Genomic DNA, 13,674 nt, shown 5'->3' on the forward strand with positions numbered 1-13,674 from the left:
ACTTTCCCCCTGTACTAGGATTACATGAGAAAGCTCCTCTAGGATTAATGGACACTCCGTTACTAGATACTGAAGAGGAAGTGCATTACTGCTTTCTGCCCCTAGACCTGATTGATAAATATCCTTCATTGGTCAACGATGATAATTTGTTGTGGCTATCTGACAATGCTGTGCTGATAGAATGTGATGGCAGTGAATTCCGCTTCATAGGTAAGCCTTTTCCTTGGAAAAGAGTGCTGCAGAAGACAAGAAGAGATAATCATTTCCCTGTATCTCTTCCAAATGATTATTACCACCCTTAACTACTATTATTACTTATTACGCTTACTACCCATCATTAGCCTTTAGAGGCAGACTCAGTTATAGGTAGTGGTTGAAGGGTTGGGGTCAGTGGGCTATGTGGGAAGAACAGGTCTGTCTTAGAAGGTAAGAATTGCCCTGCTAGGTCAGATCATGGTCACGCACTTTGGGACAGTAGACAACTAGATGCTCCAGGGAAGCTGAGAAGCAGAACATGATGGAGAAAGCCATCCCAGCATTTGGCCATCTTGAGTTATGCTGCCTCTGAACATGGCCTGACTTGATGCACTTTTAGCGTATCAATCCAAAGTACAACCCAGCAGCAGAATACCAAGATCCTGGAGACAAGTGCTGGGGAGGAGCAGGAGCAGCAGGCAGGAATGAACCAAGGCTCTGAGCTGGTCCATGGCAGCATGTTGCACAGCCAAAGGGACTACTGGGCCAGGGTGCCTCCTCAGAAATTAATACAGGGCAAAAGAGTTCTTAAGTTCGGAGTATTTCAAGTTTATTTTAAAATGTGTACTCCAGATTTAGCCATATAAAACTAGAGTAAATGAAAGACGGAAAGACTTCCCCTTGTTAGGGGAAGGGCATGGAGAATTAGAGTTTTAGCAAAACCAAAACCAATGCATGAACCTGAAGCTGAGCCTCAGGGTCGTGGGCAAGAAAGCCCTTGCACCGGCACCGTTGGGACCAAAAACTCGAAGAAGCTACTACCTGCCCTGTTTTTACCAAGACTATTCATCAGATGGCTCAAGCTGGAACCGCTGTCTTTATTACATTGGGCTGAATGTGATATGTACTCAAAGTACATAGAATCATAGAATAGTAGGGTTGGAAGGGGCCTACAAGGCCATCGAGTCCAACCCCCTGCTCAATGCAGGAATCCCATATACATGGGAATATAGCTTACTTCATATAGTGGAGGAACCAGGAATTTGTTTCCTGGAAAGTTCTCTGATATGGCCTGCACAGGTATAAAGCTTTCTTCTATGTCATCAGCCTCTACATTGACACTCAAGTGATACCTATAATATGTAAAAATCAAAAATATCCATGTTGGCTATAAGAAAAAAGTCCAAAAGTTATATTAGGACAAAATTTTATTAGGCCTTCCAAAAAGTAGAAGCATGTTTAATGATTATTATAACTTTCTGCACAGAGGGGCTTCAGTTTGAAACTGAGCTCAGTTCATAGATACCACCAAACAACAATTGCGCTACGGAAATGAGCCTTGTGGTTTGCTTGCACCTTCCTCCCTGCCCATCCCCTCCCCTCAAACGCTTCACCTCAGTGCACTGCTGCTGCTGTAGTGCACCCCATAGTTTGCTGTTACTCCCAAATTTGCAAGCTGTGCTTTTGCACTTCCCCTCCAAACCAGGATTTTCTCACTGCGCAGCATGGAAGCCAAGGTGGCTGAGTCTGCACACGTGTGAATGGTGGGTGTGTATGCTTTGGCTCCATCCACTGCCCGTATGGTGCCCCCAACCACATTTTGCTGAGGAAATACAGCCTGGGGTGGGAGGTTCCCCACCCCTGACAAAGCATCATTTTGACTTTACATGTGAAACAGACCAAATCCTTTTGGCCCTTTTGGATGAGACATCAGGACCCCCACCCCCTTCAAATTATTGTTTGATAATACTCAAACAATAATTTGAATTGTCTCAGTCTGTCTTCTCAAGACTGAGAAAGACAGTTGCTTGTAGGAAATGAGGGTTGATCTGCTGGGATCTCTCAGCCTTGTCTCTTTTTACCATTTGTTGATTGTAGCAGAAGTGGGAGCAGGAATTTGTTTTTTTTTCTAGTATTATTGTTACAATAAATGTCTGTGCACTCAGAGTACAGAGTGAGTTACAGTTCATATCCTGTATCTACAGAGTCTGTTGCTGGGAAACCCAGACCTTTGGGGGATTGCTGGATTTTTGTGGTGCCTCCAGCTTGGCTTGCATTTGTGAGCCAGGCCACAAGGTTTTCCCAAAATCCGGGAGCATTTTCAGTTTTTTTTTTAATGTAAATAGAAATTTCTGCAAATTGCAGCTGCAATTTGCATCATTCGCACACATTTCTATTTATGCAATTTTTTTAAAAAAATGGAAAATCCACAAACTGGCCTGACTTGATGCAGATTGAGTCAGGCCAGCTTGCAGGAAACGAGCCAAAGTCCGATAAAGCTGACAAAAGCTTAGCAGGTTACACCCTCCTGGATGTATTCCTCCAACATTCTTACCTATGTCCTCCCATCACAGTTTCCTCTCCATTGGTGCCATGTGTCTCTTGGTGTAAATGGGTCCCTAGGGAGCTCCATGTTTGCTTTCGATTGAAACTACCTGAGATGAACATGTTTACAATTAAATATGGTGGCAAGAGCCATAACATCTTGCTTCATTCTGGGTCTTTCTTCTTTTTTTTTTAAACAACTAGCTAATTTTCTTCGCTCAGAGAAGATTCTTTTGCCTGACAATTTCTCCAGCATGGATGTTCTAGAAGCTGAAGCTGAGGCGCTGGGAATCCCTGAAGTCACTGAAGCAGTAAAGATATGTAGGAGTCACCCTGGTGGGTTTTATATTGCATTTTCAGTGTAAACCATCTTTATAGTAATAGATTTCCCAGTAAAACCATGGCTTTCTGCATAAATGTGCAAGAGTATTTTACCCAGAAGCTTAGTGGTATCCACTAGGACAGGAATCCCCAGCCTTTTGGAGCTGATGGGCACAGTTGGAATTTTGAGAGTGTGTCATGGGCACTCTTAGCAAATGGCTGCCATGTGGGTGTCGCCAGTCACAAATCAATCATACATTTCCCAGAAATTGGTAAGGCTAAAAAAAAAGTAACTTGTAGCTCAAAGCCAAAAAGAAGGCACAAGCTGCAAAACACAAAGCTACTCTTTTGAAACTAGTGCTCCAATACCCATTTCACAGAAGGCAAACTTATGAGGCTCAGAGACAAGTAATTTGGCCAAGAAACAGCATAAGGTGGAGTTTGAACCCCAACTTACATAATTGCCCCTACACAGTATAATCAAATACCAGAGACATGCATTGGACTCAGTCAAAGCCTGAGCCAAATTACACCCCTTTGGACCATTTCTAATGCTTCCCGAGGCAAAGCGGGCGTCCCTCTGAAGTGTCAGAACCAAAGCTGGACAATGCGCAAAGCTTCATTTGCAATTCAGCTTTGGAAAGGCAGACAACGTGTCTCCAAAAATAAGCATATTTTGCTTTGATGCCTCTAAATGTCCATGTGGGGGAAAGGGGGAGGGAGTGGAATTGAGTGACTGACAGGTCCACCTTCAAATCATAGGGCACATTTTACCAACGGCTGTCCAATCACTATACTTAGGGGGACGGCAAGGATGGAACTGTAACATGGCCATTCTGCCAACGCAACCAGGCTTCACTGTGAAAACAACCTTACATTGGTTTTCAGTCACCATAACTCCTGACCCAAGCTCTGGGGTGGGGAACCTCTATCAGAGAAGCTCTCGGGCTGCATTTCAGTGGGAAAAGGATTAGGGCTGAAATATAAATAATACCAGCATATTTTAGCTTAAATATGGACCCATGGCCCGGTTGGAGCCCACCAGGAAAAGAGCCTTCAGTGTGGTGGCCCCCTTCCTGTGGAATTCCCTACCTTTAGAGGTCAGGCAGGCACCAACATTGTGTTCCTTCCGGTGCCTCCTGAAGATGTCATTCTTTGAAGAGGCCTTCCTTGCATGACCAGGTGTGGTTTGTTAAACTCCACTTGGTTGGGGTTTGTCTTTTTTAAAGAAATATTTTAACTCTTTTAACCATTGTTTTATTCTTTTGTCATATTGTTCACCACTCCAAGATCTTCTGATGTGGAGTGGTATATAAATATTGTAAGTAAGTAAGTAAATAAATAAATATATCTCTTTCTGCCAGTAACTAAGCCTTAGAAGAGGCATTTCAACCTCTTAGAATGGGGATAAATGTGAAAAAGCTGGAAAACCACCAAATGATTGGCAGTCACAGGAAAGGGTTGTGGTCAGGAAAAGAGGGCATGGCCATTTGGGGGACCCCAGGAGGGCTGAATTTCACACATAGGGCTGAAGTTCCCCACCCCAGCTGTAGCCCCTGCTCCTATCTTTCTGAAAATTTGCAAGTTTCTTGCCTGGAGACACCTCTATGATGTGTTGCCCAACACACAGGGGAAGGGGAAGTCAAATACTCACTCCGCTTCCCAAAGTTGAGGACTCCCGTGCCACATAAATCACTGCACCTATCATTCTGAAACATTGCAGTTCTCTTAGGACCACCTCTGTTCTGTCTGTGATTTTCAGAAGAATGGCTCTGAAGGAACATAGGCAGATAAGCATGTCCTTTTTGGATACCAAACTGGAGATGCTCAGAGAAACACAGGCAAAACAACAACCCAGACCACACACACACAAAACCCAGACGAAACACACACATAGCCCACAAAAAACCCTTAAGTAAGACACACACTACAGCAAAAATAAAAAGCCCAGGCAACGGACACATCACACCAAAAATTAACCACCAAACCGGAAAGCCAAAACAAAAAACAGGCAAAACACAACACCTCCCTCTTGCTCTCTGCTACCTCCTCCAGCCCTCCAGAAGGCTGTCTTCACAGGGGATTTCCTGCCATTTGGGAGCATTTGAGGTTGTTCGCGGCACATAGCATCATGTCCAGTATGCTGCCAATCAGCAGCTTCTGTCTTGAAAAGCCGCATTATCTGAAAGTCCTTTTACTCCGAGGGTTTTTTCATTTAAAGTAGCTCCCATGTAGTTCTGCTGCAGTGTGCCCCATTCCTCTCCATTCACTTGTGGGCGTGCCTTTGTGACATGGCATAGTGGTCAAGGGGAGGGGCTGCCCCTTCCGCCCCTCTCATTCACTCATTTTCCCCGTTGGCACTACTAGCCTCAGGGAGAGTAATTAGGGTAACTGCAGTAACTAGCCTGCCCTTCCAAAGTGCTAGAGCACTCTTTCAGGCCTTCAGAATCACGCTGTACTTCCTTTTCGCCAGTGGGGGTAACTAGTCTCTGTTTCCCTGTCATTATGTGCCTGTCTGCTGTTTGCCTGATGTTGGGTTGATTGGCTTCTCTGATGTGTTAATTCGCCTCTCCAATGTTGCATTACTTTGCTTCTCTAGGTGCTTGTCAGATCCTTGCATTACTTAGCAGCTTCACTGATGTTTGCATTACTTCGCGTTGGCTTTACTTCAGGGTCTGATTCTTGCATGTTGATTCGCTTCCCTGCTTCTTGTTGCGTTGCTTAGCTTCCCTGATGCTTGCAGTAAAAATGGCTTGGAAGCTACAACTCTGAAGTTTGCTGGAGTGGGGTGAAATTGGGGTGGTGGGGTGCTCTCAGGGGGTACCTTCAGATGCTGCACTGGAGAATCGGGGATTTTGGCTTCTTGGAAAACTGAGGGAACAGTGAGCTTATACTCTTTCCTTTGGCATTAAACAAATGCTCCTTAGGGCTTATCGCAGTAGCAATAAGCCAAGGTATTGGGGTCACAGAGCAGAGAAGCCTTTCACTGCGAGCAGGGAGAAAGTGCCCAGAGAAGGAGAAAGGGCATGTGTGGAAGCTATAACTCTGTGACAGTTTGCTGGCATGGGGCAAAATGGTGTGGGGGGGTGCTGCTCTCATAGGCAGCCTTCAGATGCTGTACTGGATAACTGGGTTGTTTCTAGAGAATTGTGGGTTAGTTACTCTCCATTCATAATAATGTAGTAGCGGGGGGCGGGGAGCCTGAACATGGGCCGGGAAACAAGTGTCTCCTAATGGCTGAGCAGCCCCTGCCTGGATGATGTTGTTCAGTTCTACTCCCCACACCCCACCCGGAAGTCTGTTCCTTTCAAGCGCTGTGTGACCCCTGAAAACCAGATTTTAAAGGTATGGTACACTCATGCTTCGTGTGTCCCTGACGGACCAAAGCCGATTCCATGAAAATACAGATAATACTCCAACATGCTTCTCATTCCGTTGTCATGAAGACCCCCCCCCCCCACGATGCTCCCCAGCCATCCTCTGCTCACCTTTTTCTTTTTTCTGGACAGCTGGGAATCTTTCAAAATGAAGTTCTGGGCTGCAGCCACCCACCCTTTTATTTTCTGAGAATGTCTCTAGGGTCCACATGGGGCCCAGAGGCATTCTTAGAAATAAAGATGCTCGCTTTGCATCACACCAGCCCTCCAGTTTTTTTAAAACAATATGTAAGTCAAGAGGAACAGCAGGGAGCCTGGTGCGCGCCAGGTGAGGTGTCTGTGTGAATTTATGTGCAGGTGCACACAGGCCGGTGTTCTTCCACAGGGGCACTGGGAGAGGCACTGATGTGTCAGGCTTCCCTAGAAGCACCTTTGCAGTCATGCGCTCTGATTTCTCCTGTTCTCTGCTTCTGTCCTCTGCAAGTTGGATGACTTGTGCTTTTTTCTTCTGTTTGCAAGGATTAATCTTATTAGGAATGTTTGAATATACACAGTCCTGCTCAGGATGGGACCGGATGACGTTCAGATCTACAAGTCTGTAACTCTGTCAACAGTTAGGGCCAACAAGCAGGCTCAAAGTTAAATGCATTTCAGAATGATTCGGCAAAAGCACCCCCCCCCCCCATACACTAATGGCATACTTGCATTGAAGGAGTGTTGGAGAGGAATTAACCTGGAACGTTAATCTTGTTAGGTGTTTGAGAGTTTTTGTCTTTGTTTCTTTTGTGATATAATATTTAGAGTTTATTTTTATGCTTTGATTTTAAAGATATTGTGACCACCTTGAGTTGGACCATGGCACCTTTCATTGGGTTAGATGAAGATGGAGATAAGTATAATGTGTAATCAGAATTTTTAATTTGTTAATTTTTTAATGTGTTCGTTTCCCATTTGTGCATTTTTCTTCCAGGAGTCTACTTGAAAGAGGCTTCTGATCTTCAAAGCTCTGAGAAAAGCACAATGATAAAGCAGCAGAGTGTTCAGGAAGCGGCACGTCTCCCTTTATACCCGATGGCACTTGGTCTCTTAGTCAAATACCCTGATTCAGCTCTGGGGCAGCTTCACATGGAGAGTACCCTGGATGGGAACAAGCTGTATATATCAGGGAATGGAGTTCTCTTTCAACACATTATGTAGGTCTTTTAGCAAGTTAGTCTGCACTCATTTCTAGAGAGAATTCTCTTTGGAGACAACTTCCTCCTCCTCCTTTCAGAATGAAAAACTCCTTCTATGGTTCCTCCTGAACTGAATATCAGAACACAACATTTCATAAGGGCTTTAGGCAAGGGTGCAGTACCTTCAGCTTGGGGTTCAAATCCAGCTCTCTCGGGTTCCCCAGAGGGCCACACCCCCTTTCCCCTGGCCACTAGCAATTTGATAGTTTCCCAAATTTTGTGCAGTTTTTCCCCCACTCTAAAAGATTGAAATTCCTCTCCTGAGACTTAGTTGCTGGCAGGAAGAGCTGTAAGCTAAAGTATGTGGGTATTTTTAGTCCCATCCCTTTTACCTTTGGCCCCACCCACCATTGGAATGTGGCCCCCTGGGAGGTTTTCCAAAATGGCTGAAAGAGGTTCAACACCCCTGGATTAGAGGAACCATACTACCAATATTATCCTTGCTATTCAGATTTTTATAAATATCGACATAAATATGAGCTAAACAAAATATTTGGATACGCACACAATTTCCTCCCTACTCCTGGCCATGTAGGCTGCCCTTCTGCCAGTAAATTTAGCACTCAGGATCATCTGCCTTTTTCTCCCTCTTTCTGGCCTCCATTGTGTTCCTTCCATTGGACCCAGCTCCTACCAAGTCATGAGTTAGCAAGGTCCTGTGGCAAGACAAGGATGGAAGTGGTGAGGGAAGGAGAAGCAAGGTAGGCCTGTGGCAACGAGATGCAGGACCAGCAACTGAGTCCAACTGTTCCCAGCCGGACTTGGGAGCATTTATAGAGCTCAGGCAGTCCCTCATGCCCTGCTGTTGCCAGTATCTTCACGGATGTAGTTGCTTATCCTTTAGCTCCCTCTTGGGAGTTTGATGGTGGTGTACAAGCCTGTTGTTCTTAAGGCTTCAGGTCCTAGCTCCACAGCAAGCCTGACACCTTCCTGAGAATAACTGCTCGCCTAGAAGGCAGAACATCCATACAACAGGCTTAAGGGTGTTTCCCCCTGATACATACAAGATCCATTTAAAATTAAACTTTAGCATTAATATATTAACAAAATAAAAACATGATCAACGTTCATCAAACATTAAAATAAACTACAATTCCTACAAAGAGAGCTGTTTATCTAAAAATGAATAACAATGGCAGAAGAGTAGCATCAAAAAGATGTCTAGGTTTCAGATTCCAAAAACCTAGCAAAATCAGGTATGTTTTTCCCTGCTTCTTGAAGGGACAGAATAGATCTAATCAGGTGATGACCCCCATAGAGTAAAATATCTCAACAGTGATGATGCCACAACAGAAAAGGCCCTGCTCCTTCGGGATATGAGCCAAATCCCAGATAGTGGGGGTGTCCAAAGTAGGGCCTCACTAGGGTGTGAGAGGACCCTTATGGGAGGACATATTCTCTGAGGTACTTTAAACTCTTGAAAAAGTGTCTTGATTACTCATGTCTGTAAATCTTGTATAGATCTGACAATGCAGTGTCAGTGGGAAGAGGAGGAAAATTTCACATGGAACTTAAAAATAACCCTTTGTTCTTCATGGCCTCTGTGCATCACACATATGGGCTCTGTGCCTGCGTGGAGTCTCGATTTGGGAAGCTTCTATAGCTGAGGAGATCTTTGGTGGGAACCCATCCCCCGCTGTCCAGTGCGCATGTCCACAGAGGGTTCCCACTTATTCTTTTTCAACCTCCATTGCATGCACCTCATAGGGAAAGCTCTCCTGTAGTTTGCATTTCAAAGTGTTTGACAAAAAGCTGAGTTTTTTTTCTTCTTTTCCTTCTTTCTATAAAGTTTTTCTTTCTGCTTCCTTATCATTTTATTTTATTTTTGCAACTCTCACAATCACCGTCCTAGGTGTATGGCCCTCAGGGCACCTTTCCAAAAGTGCATCTGCTGCAGGGCAAAAGTGCCACCCTCAGATGGGCACTCTCTCTGCCTTTTCTGCCTTGGAAGGGCATGTCATTGAGACTTGTCCTCACTAAAGTGTTCTCGAAGCAAGCAAGAAGAAACAGGTGAGATCGGTTGAAAGCTGCCCTTTGGAAAAGGGCGCTGGAATCAGGGGAGCCAGAAGATATGGCAAAGCCACCTGTTTTGTCCTCATGCAATTCACCTGCTGTGCAGGAACCTGCTCCACTAATGGGGTCATCACCCCCTCAGTGCTGTATTCCTCCAAGTACCCAAGATCCCTCTTCCGTGCTTGGTAGATCATTGGTGCTTACACTGGCAAAAAGGCTAACAAAAAAGGCGGAAGTATCTAATCAGGCTGTTCTGTCTTCTTCCCACTCTAAAGAGAAGAAGAGAAAGCCTTCTAACGTTTCGTGTGATTCTGCTCGGGATTCAGCATTGGGACCTTCAGGTCTATTCAACTCTGCGCGAGTGTCCTGTGGCTGGGATCGGTCCATATAGGCGATGTTGGCCAGCACTCGAGATGAAGACCTGACCATACCATTCGCCTCAATACAGATTTCTCGGGATCGACAATGACCAGCAATACTGGCTGCATTGCCTGCTGTTGTCACCCATTCTGACAATGCAATCGATGCAAAGGGTAGAACCCATTCCGATCATGTCTACACTGGAGGGTGAGATACAGGACCTGTCTCCGATGGAGCCGACCCCTCAGCCACCTCATCTTTATGGCCTGGAAGGTCACATTGCAGGCTGTGAACAGCACCAGCCTTCGCCGGAGTCTTTGCAGTCGTGTATCTCCAGTACTAGAGATCATGCCCCTGGTTTTTGCGAGTGAAACTGATACCAGGAATGACCCAGATACCCATTTTCAGACGGGCGGACTTTCAACATGGGATGTGCGGCACAGGAGACCCCAGGGTTGGGTTGACTGCTGTAATGAGCCATATGGCCAGGATCACCATCCTGACCCTCCCTGTTGGGGAGACAGCCGGCACCATCGACACCCATTGGCTGTGGTATCGAGACCTCCAGACCAGCTGGTCAGTACGTGCCCTTCAGCACCACTAGTACCACCATGACTGCAGAAAGAAGTTGAACCTGCTTTACCACCTGCCCAGCAACCACAGACAACCCAGTAACAGAATGTGCTGCTGGTTTTGCTGCAGCCACATGCTGTACAGTTACAGACCAACCTGCTGGTTACTCAGCCACTGTCTGCACTGACTTTTGGTGCACTGCTCGACACGGGTGGCGCTCAGTCACTCTATAGAAGTGAGGGAGAAGCGCCCACCACTTCAAGTCCCTTCAGGGGAGTCTCCAATGTCTGGAACAGAAGATGACCAGTCATATACAGCCTCAGTCTTCAAGCCCTCTCTTCATCTCCTTGCCAGATGCAGTGGTTGGCTCCAGTGAACTCGTATCACTGTTGGAGGGTCTGGGACAATTCTCCAACCAGATTCTCAGAATGGTGTAGGCTTTGGGCTTAGAGACTCATCAAGTAGTTTCCACGGTGCAAGACCCTGTTTTCACCTCTGGAAATGTGGAATCTTTCAGACCTGTGGCCATTCCTCTGCTCCCCGAGTTAGAGGAAACAAACAATCCTGGAAAGCCCGCTCTGCTGTACCCCCAAAATCTAAGTGCCTGGAGGGCATGTACTGCCTGCAAGAGGCAAATACTGAGTGCCCCTTCAAACATTCAGTCCCAAATTCAATGGTCGTTGAAGCTGCGCAGGGCAAGGCCTGTAGGGTGCACTCCTCTCCAGCTGACAAGGAGGGCAGACACCTGGACTTAATCAGAAGGAGACTATATTCTTCCTCATTGATGGGCCTTAAAATATTGAACTATGAGGCGGCAATGTTTGAGTACTAGTTATTGCTTTGGGACAAAGTGAGCCATCTTGAGCATCTTCCAGATGACAAGAAGGAGCTGGGTCGCCTCTTCCAACTGGAGGCTCTGAAGCTGTCCAGGCAGTAAATAAATACATTATTCCACCAAGTCGATTGTGACTAAAAGGTGCAAGTGGGATCCACAGCACTATGTCGCCATGCCTGGTTGAGGTCTTCCACAGGAAATCAGAAACCGTTTAGAAAATCTACCCTTTGATGGGCAAGGCTTGTTTAACACAAAAACCGACGATGCACTTGACTTGGTGCAGAAGGCCTGTACCACAGTGCATCATATGGGATTTATGTATCAGCAACTTCCCAGGCAGTGGCGCTGGTTTCAGTCATCTGCCAGTCAGTACCAACCTCATCAGCAGTCTACAGCGCAACATCAGCAACAGTGGGCTCAAGTGACTCAATTGGGGAAATTGTTTCCATCTTCAAACTTCCGGCACTGTTGAAGGAAACCTGACAGCAGGAGCAAGTGGCCCCTTTGACTCACTTCCTTCTATTTTCTCTTGCCTTGTAGCCCAAGTGCCCATTTTTTGAATGTGCCTGTCTGCTTACCATCCAGTGTGGTGCAACATCACATCGGATTCCTGGGTCCTTGCCATAGTCTGGAGGGGCTAACAGATAGAGTTCAATACCCTCCCTCCAGTTGGTTCCGTGTTGTTGACTACTTCATCCCCAGTCCTCCATATCGAAGTGCAGATCCTCCTCCAGGAGGGGGCGATCAGTCCTGTCCCACGAACTCAACTTTGGGATGGTTTCTATTCATGATACTTGACGATACTGAAAAAGGATGGAAAGCTTCAGCCAATCATGGACCTTTGACAGCTAAATCTGTTCATCTCACTTAGGAAGTTCCACATGGTTTCTCTGGTGTCTATCCTGCCTTTCTCGAGGAGATTGCTTCATCTCTATAGACCTCAAAGATGCCTACTTTCATAACACCATAGACAAATCGCACCAATGTGATGGTACAACTCCTTTGTAAAATATATAGTGAAATTATTTGTAAAATCTGTTCTGATACTGTTGGTTGAACATTTATTTATTAATACTAATTATAATTTGCACAAAAATACTCTGTTAGTCCATTGTATTATGGTTGGTTCCTTGCACTTATAGTGTTTGGTTTGAATCAGTGGTTTCGACTGCAAATCAGAGAAGTTTATCCATACATAGACGATTGGCAGTTGGTGGTGTCAATGAAAGATCATCTTCTTCAACTGATAGAGGTGACCTGCAATCTCATTCAGGAGCTTGGATTTTATATCAATGTGGAGAAATCACATCTTGTACTAGCACAGTGGATCCAATTTATAAGGGCGTTATTGAACTCCCAAGTGGGCTGCACCTTCGTACCTGACACCAATGTAAAGGCACTGACTTCCCTGGCATTGGAACTGCAGATGAGCAGATCTACCTCTGCTTCTCAAGGTCTAACGCCTCCTGGGTTTTATGGCTGCAATGACGGCTGTTGTATGCTATGCTCAGTTGTGTATGAGGACTCCAAAACTGGCTCATACACAACTTTGATACAATCAGGCCACATGTCAAACCAGGCTTTGTCTGCCCTTGGACATCAGAGACTCCCTCTGGTGGTGGTCAATACCAAGCAGTCTAACCTAGGCCATGCTGTTCCTCCAACCCTTGCCATCCAGGGCTGTGACTACGGATGCATTGCTCTCCAGGTGTGGAGCTCACTGTCTAGACCTCATGCTCCATGGACCATGGGCAGCCAATGTGGCCACACAAGAGATCAATCTGCTGGAGAAGGGCAGTGGACAAAGCAATTTCTGCATTCAAACTGGACCTGGTGGGCAGACTAATCCAGGTCATTTCAGACAACATGACTGTTGTCGTGTATTTGAACAAACAGAGAAGTACCAGATCCCTTCCATTGCTCAACCTTGTGCTCCAGATCATCAGGTGTATAGCCTCTTGAATCAGACTTGTGGCAATACATGTGGCCAGTGTTGACAGTGTCCTGGCTGATCAGTTCAGCCTGACCGTGCTGACCTCCCACAAGTGGGAGTTGAACAGAACGGTTCTGAAGATCCTCTTCCAGCTTTGTGGGGTGCCAGAGATCAGCCTCTGCCACAAGAGAGAATGCTGTTTGCACAACGTTTTGCAGCAGAGCGGGCCAAAGCCTGGGCTTGATGGGCGTTGCCTTAATTTTTCAGTGGACAGGGTGCTGTTCTATCTGTTCCCTCCCTTTCCACTGATAATCAGGATCCTAGAGAAAATCATGGCGGACGGCACCAAGTGCATTCTGGTGACACCATGGTGGCCACACCAACTTTGGTTTGCCCCACTCCTCAAATTGGCAAAGGGCCATGATCAACAGCTCCCATCATGTCCGTCTCTCCTCACAAGAGAGAAAGGCAAGATCTGACACTTGGATCTAATGTCTCTCCACATGA

The 13,674-nt window shown here is 46.0% G+C and overlaps 1 protein-coding gene across 1 annotated transcript in view; it reads left to right on the top strand.

Moving 5' to 3' along the window:
- Positions 1-13,674, top strand: part of KCTD19 (potassium channel tetramerization domain containing 19) — a 93,336-nt gene that overhangs the window by 13,907 nt on the left and 65,755 nt on the right. Inside the window, exons 5-7 of the mRNA XM_084812900.1 lie at positions 19-210; positions 2,725-2,856; positions 7,189-7,411. Coding sequence (XP_084669026.1) covers positions 19-210; positions 2,725-2,856; positions 7,189-7,411 — 547 coding nt within the window. The remainder of the gene's footprint in view (positions 1-18; positions 211-2,724; positions 2,857-7,188; positions 7,412-13,674) is intronic.

Source organism: Heloderma suspectum, chromosome 8 (assembly GCF_057233095.1).
Source record: "Heloderma suspectum isolate Gila_16-S chromosome 8, 16-S_ref, whole genome shotgun sequence".
In the NCBI taxonomy this organism is placed as follows: Eukaryota; Metazoa; Chordata; class Lepidosauria; order Squamata; family Helodermatidae; genus Heloderma; species Heloderma suspectum.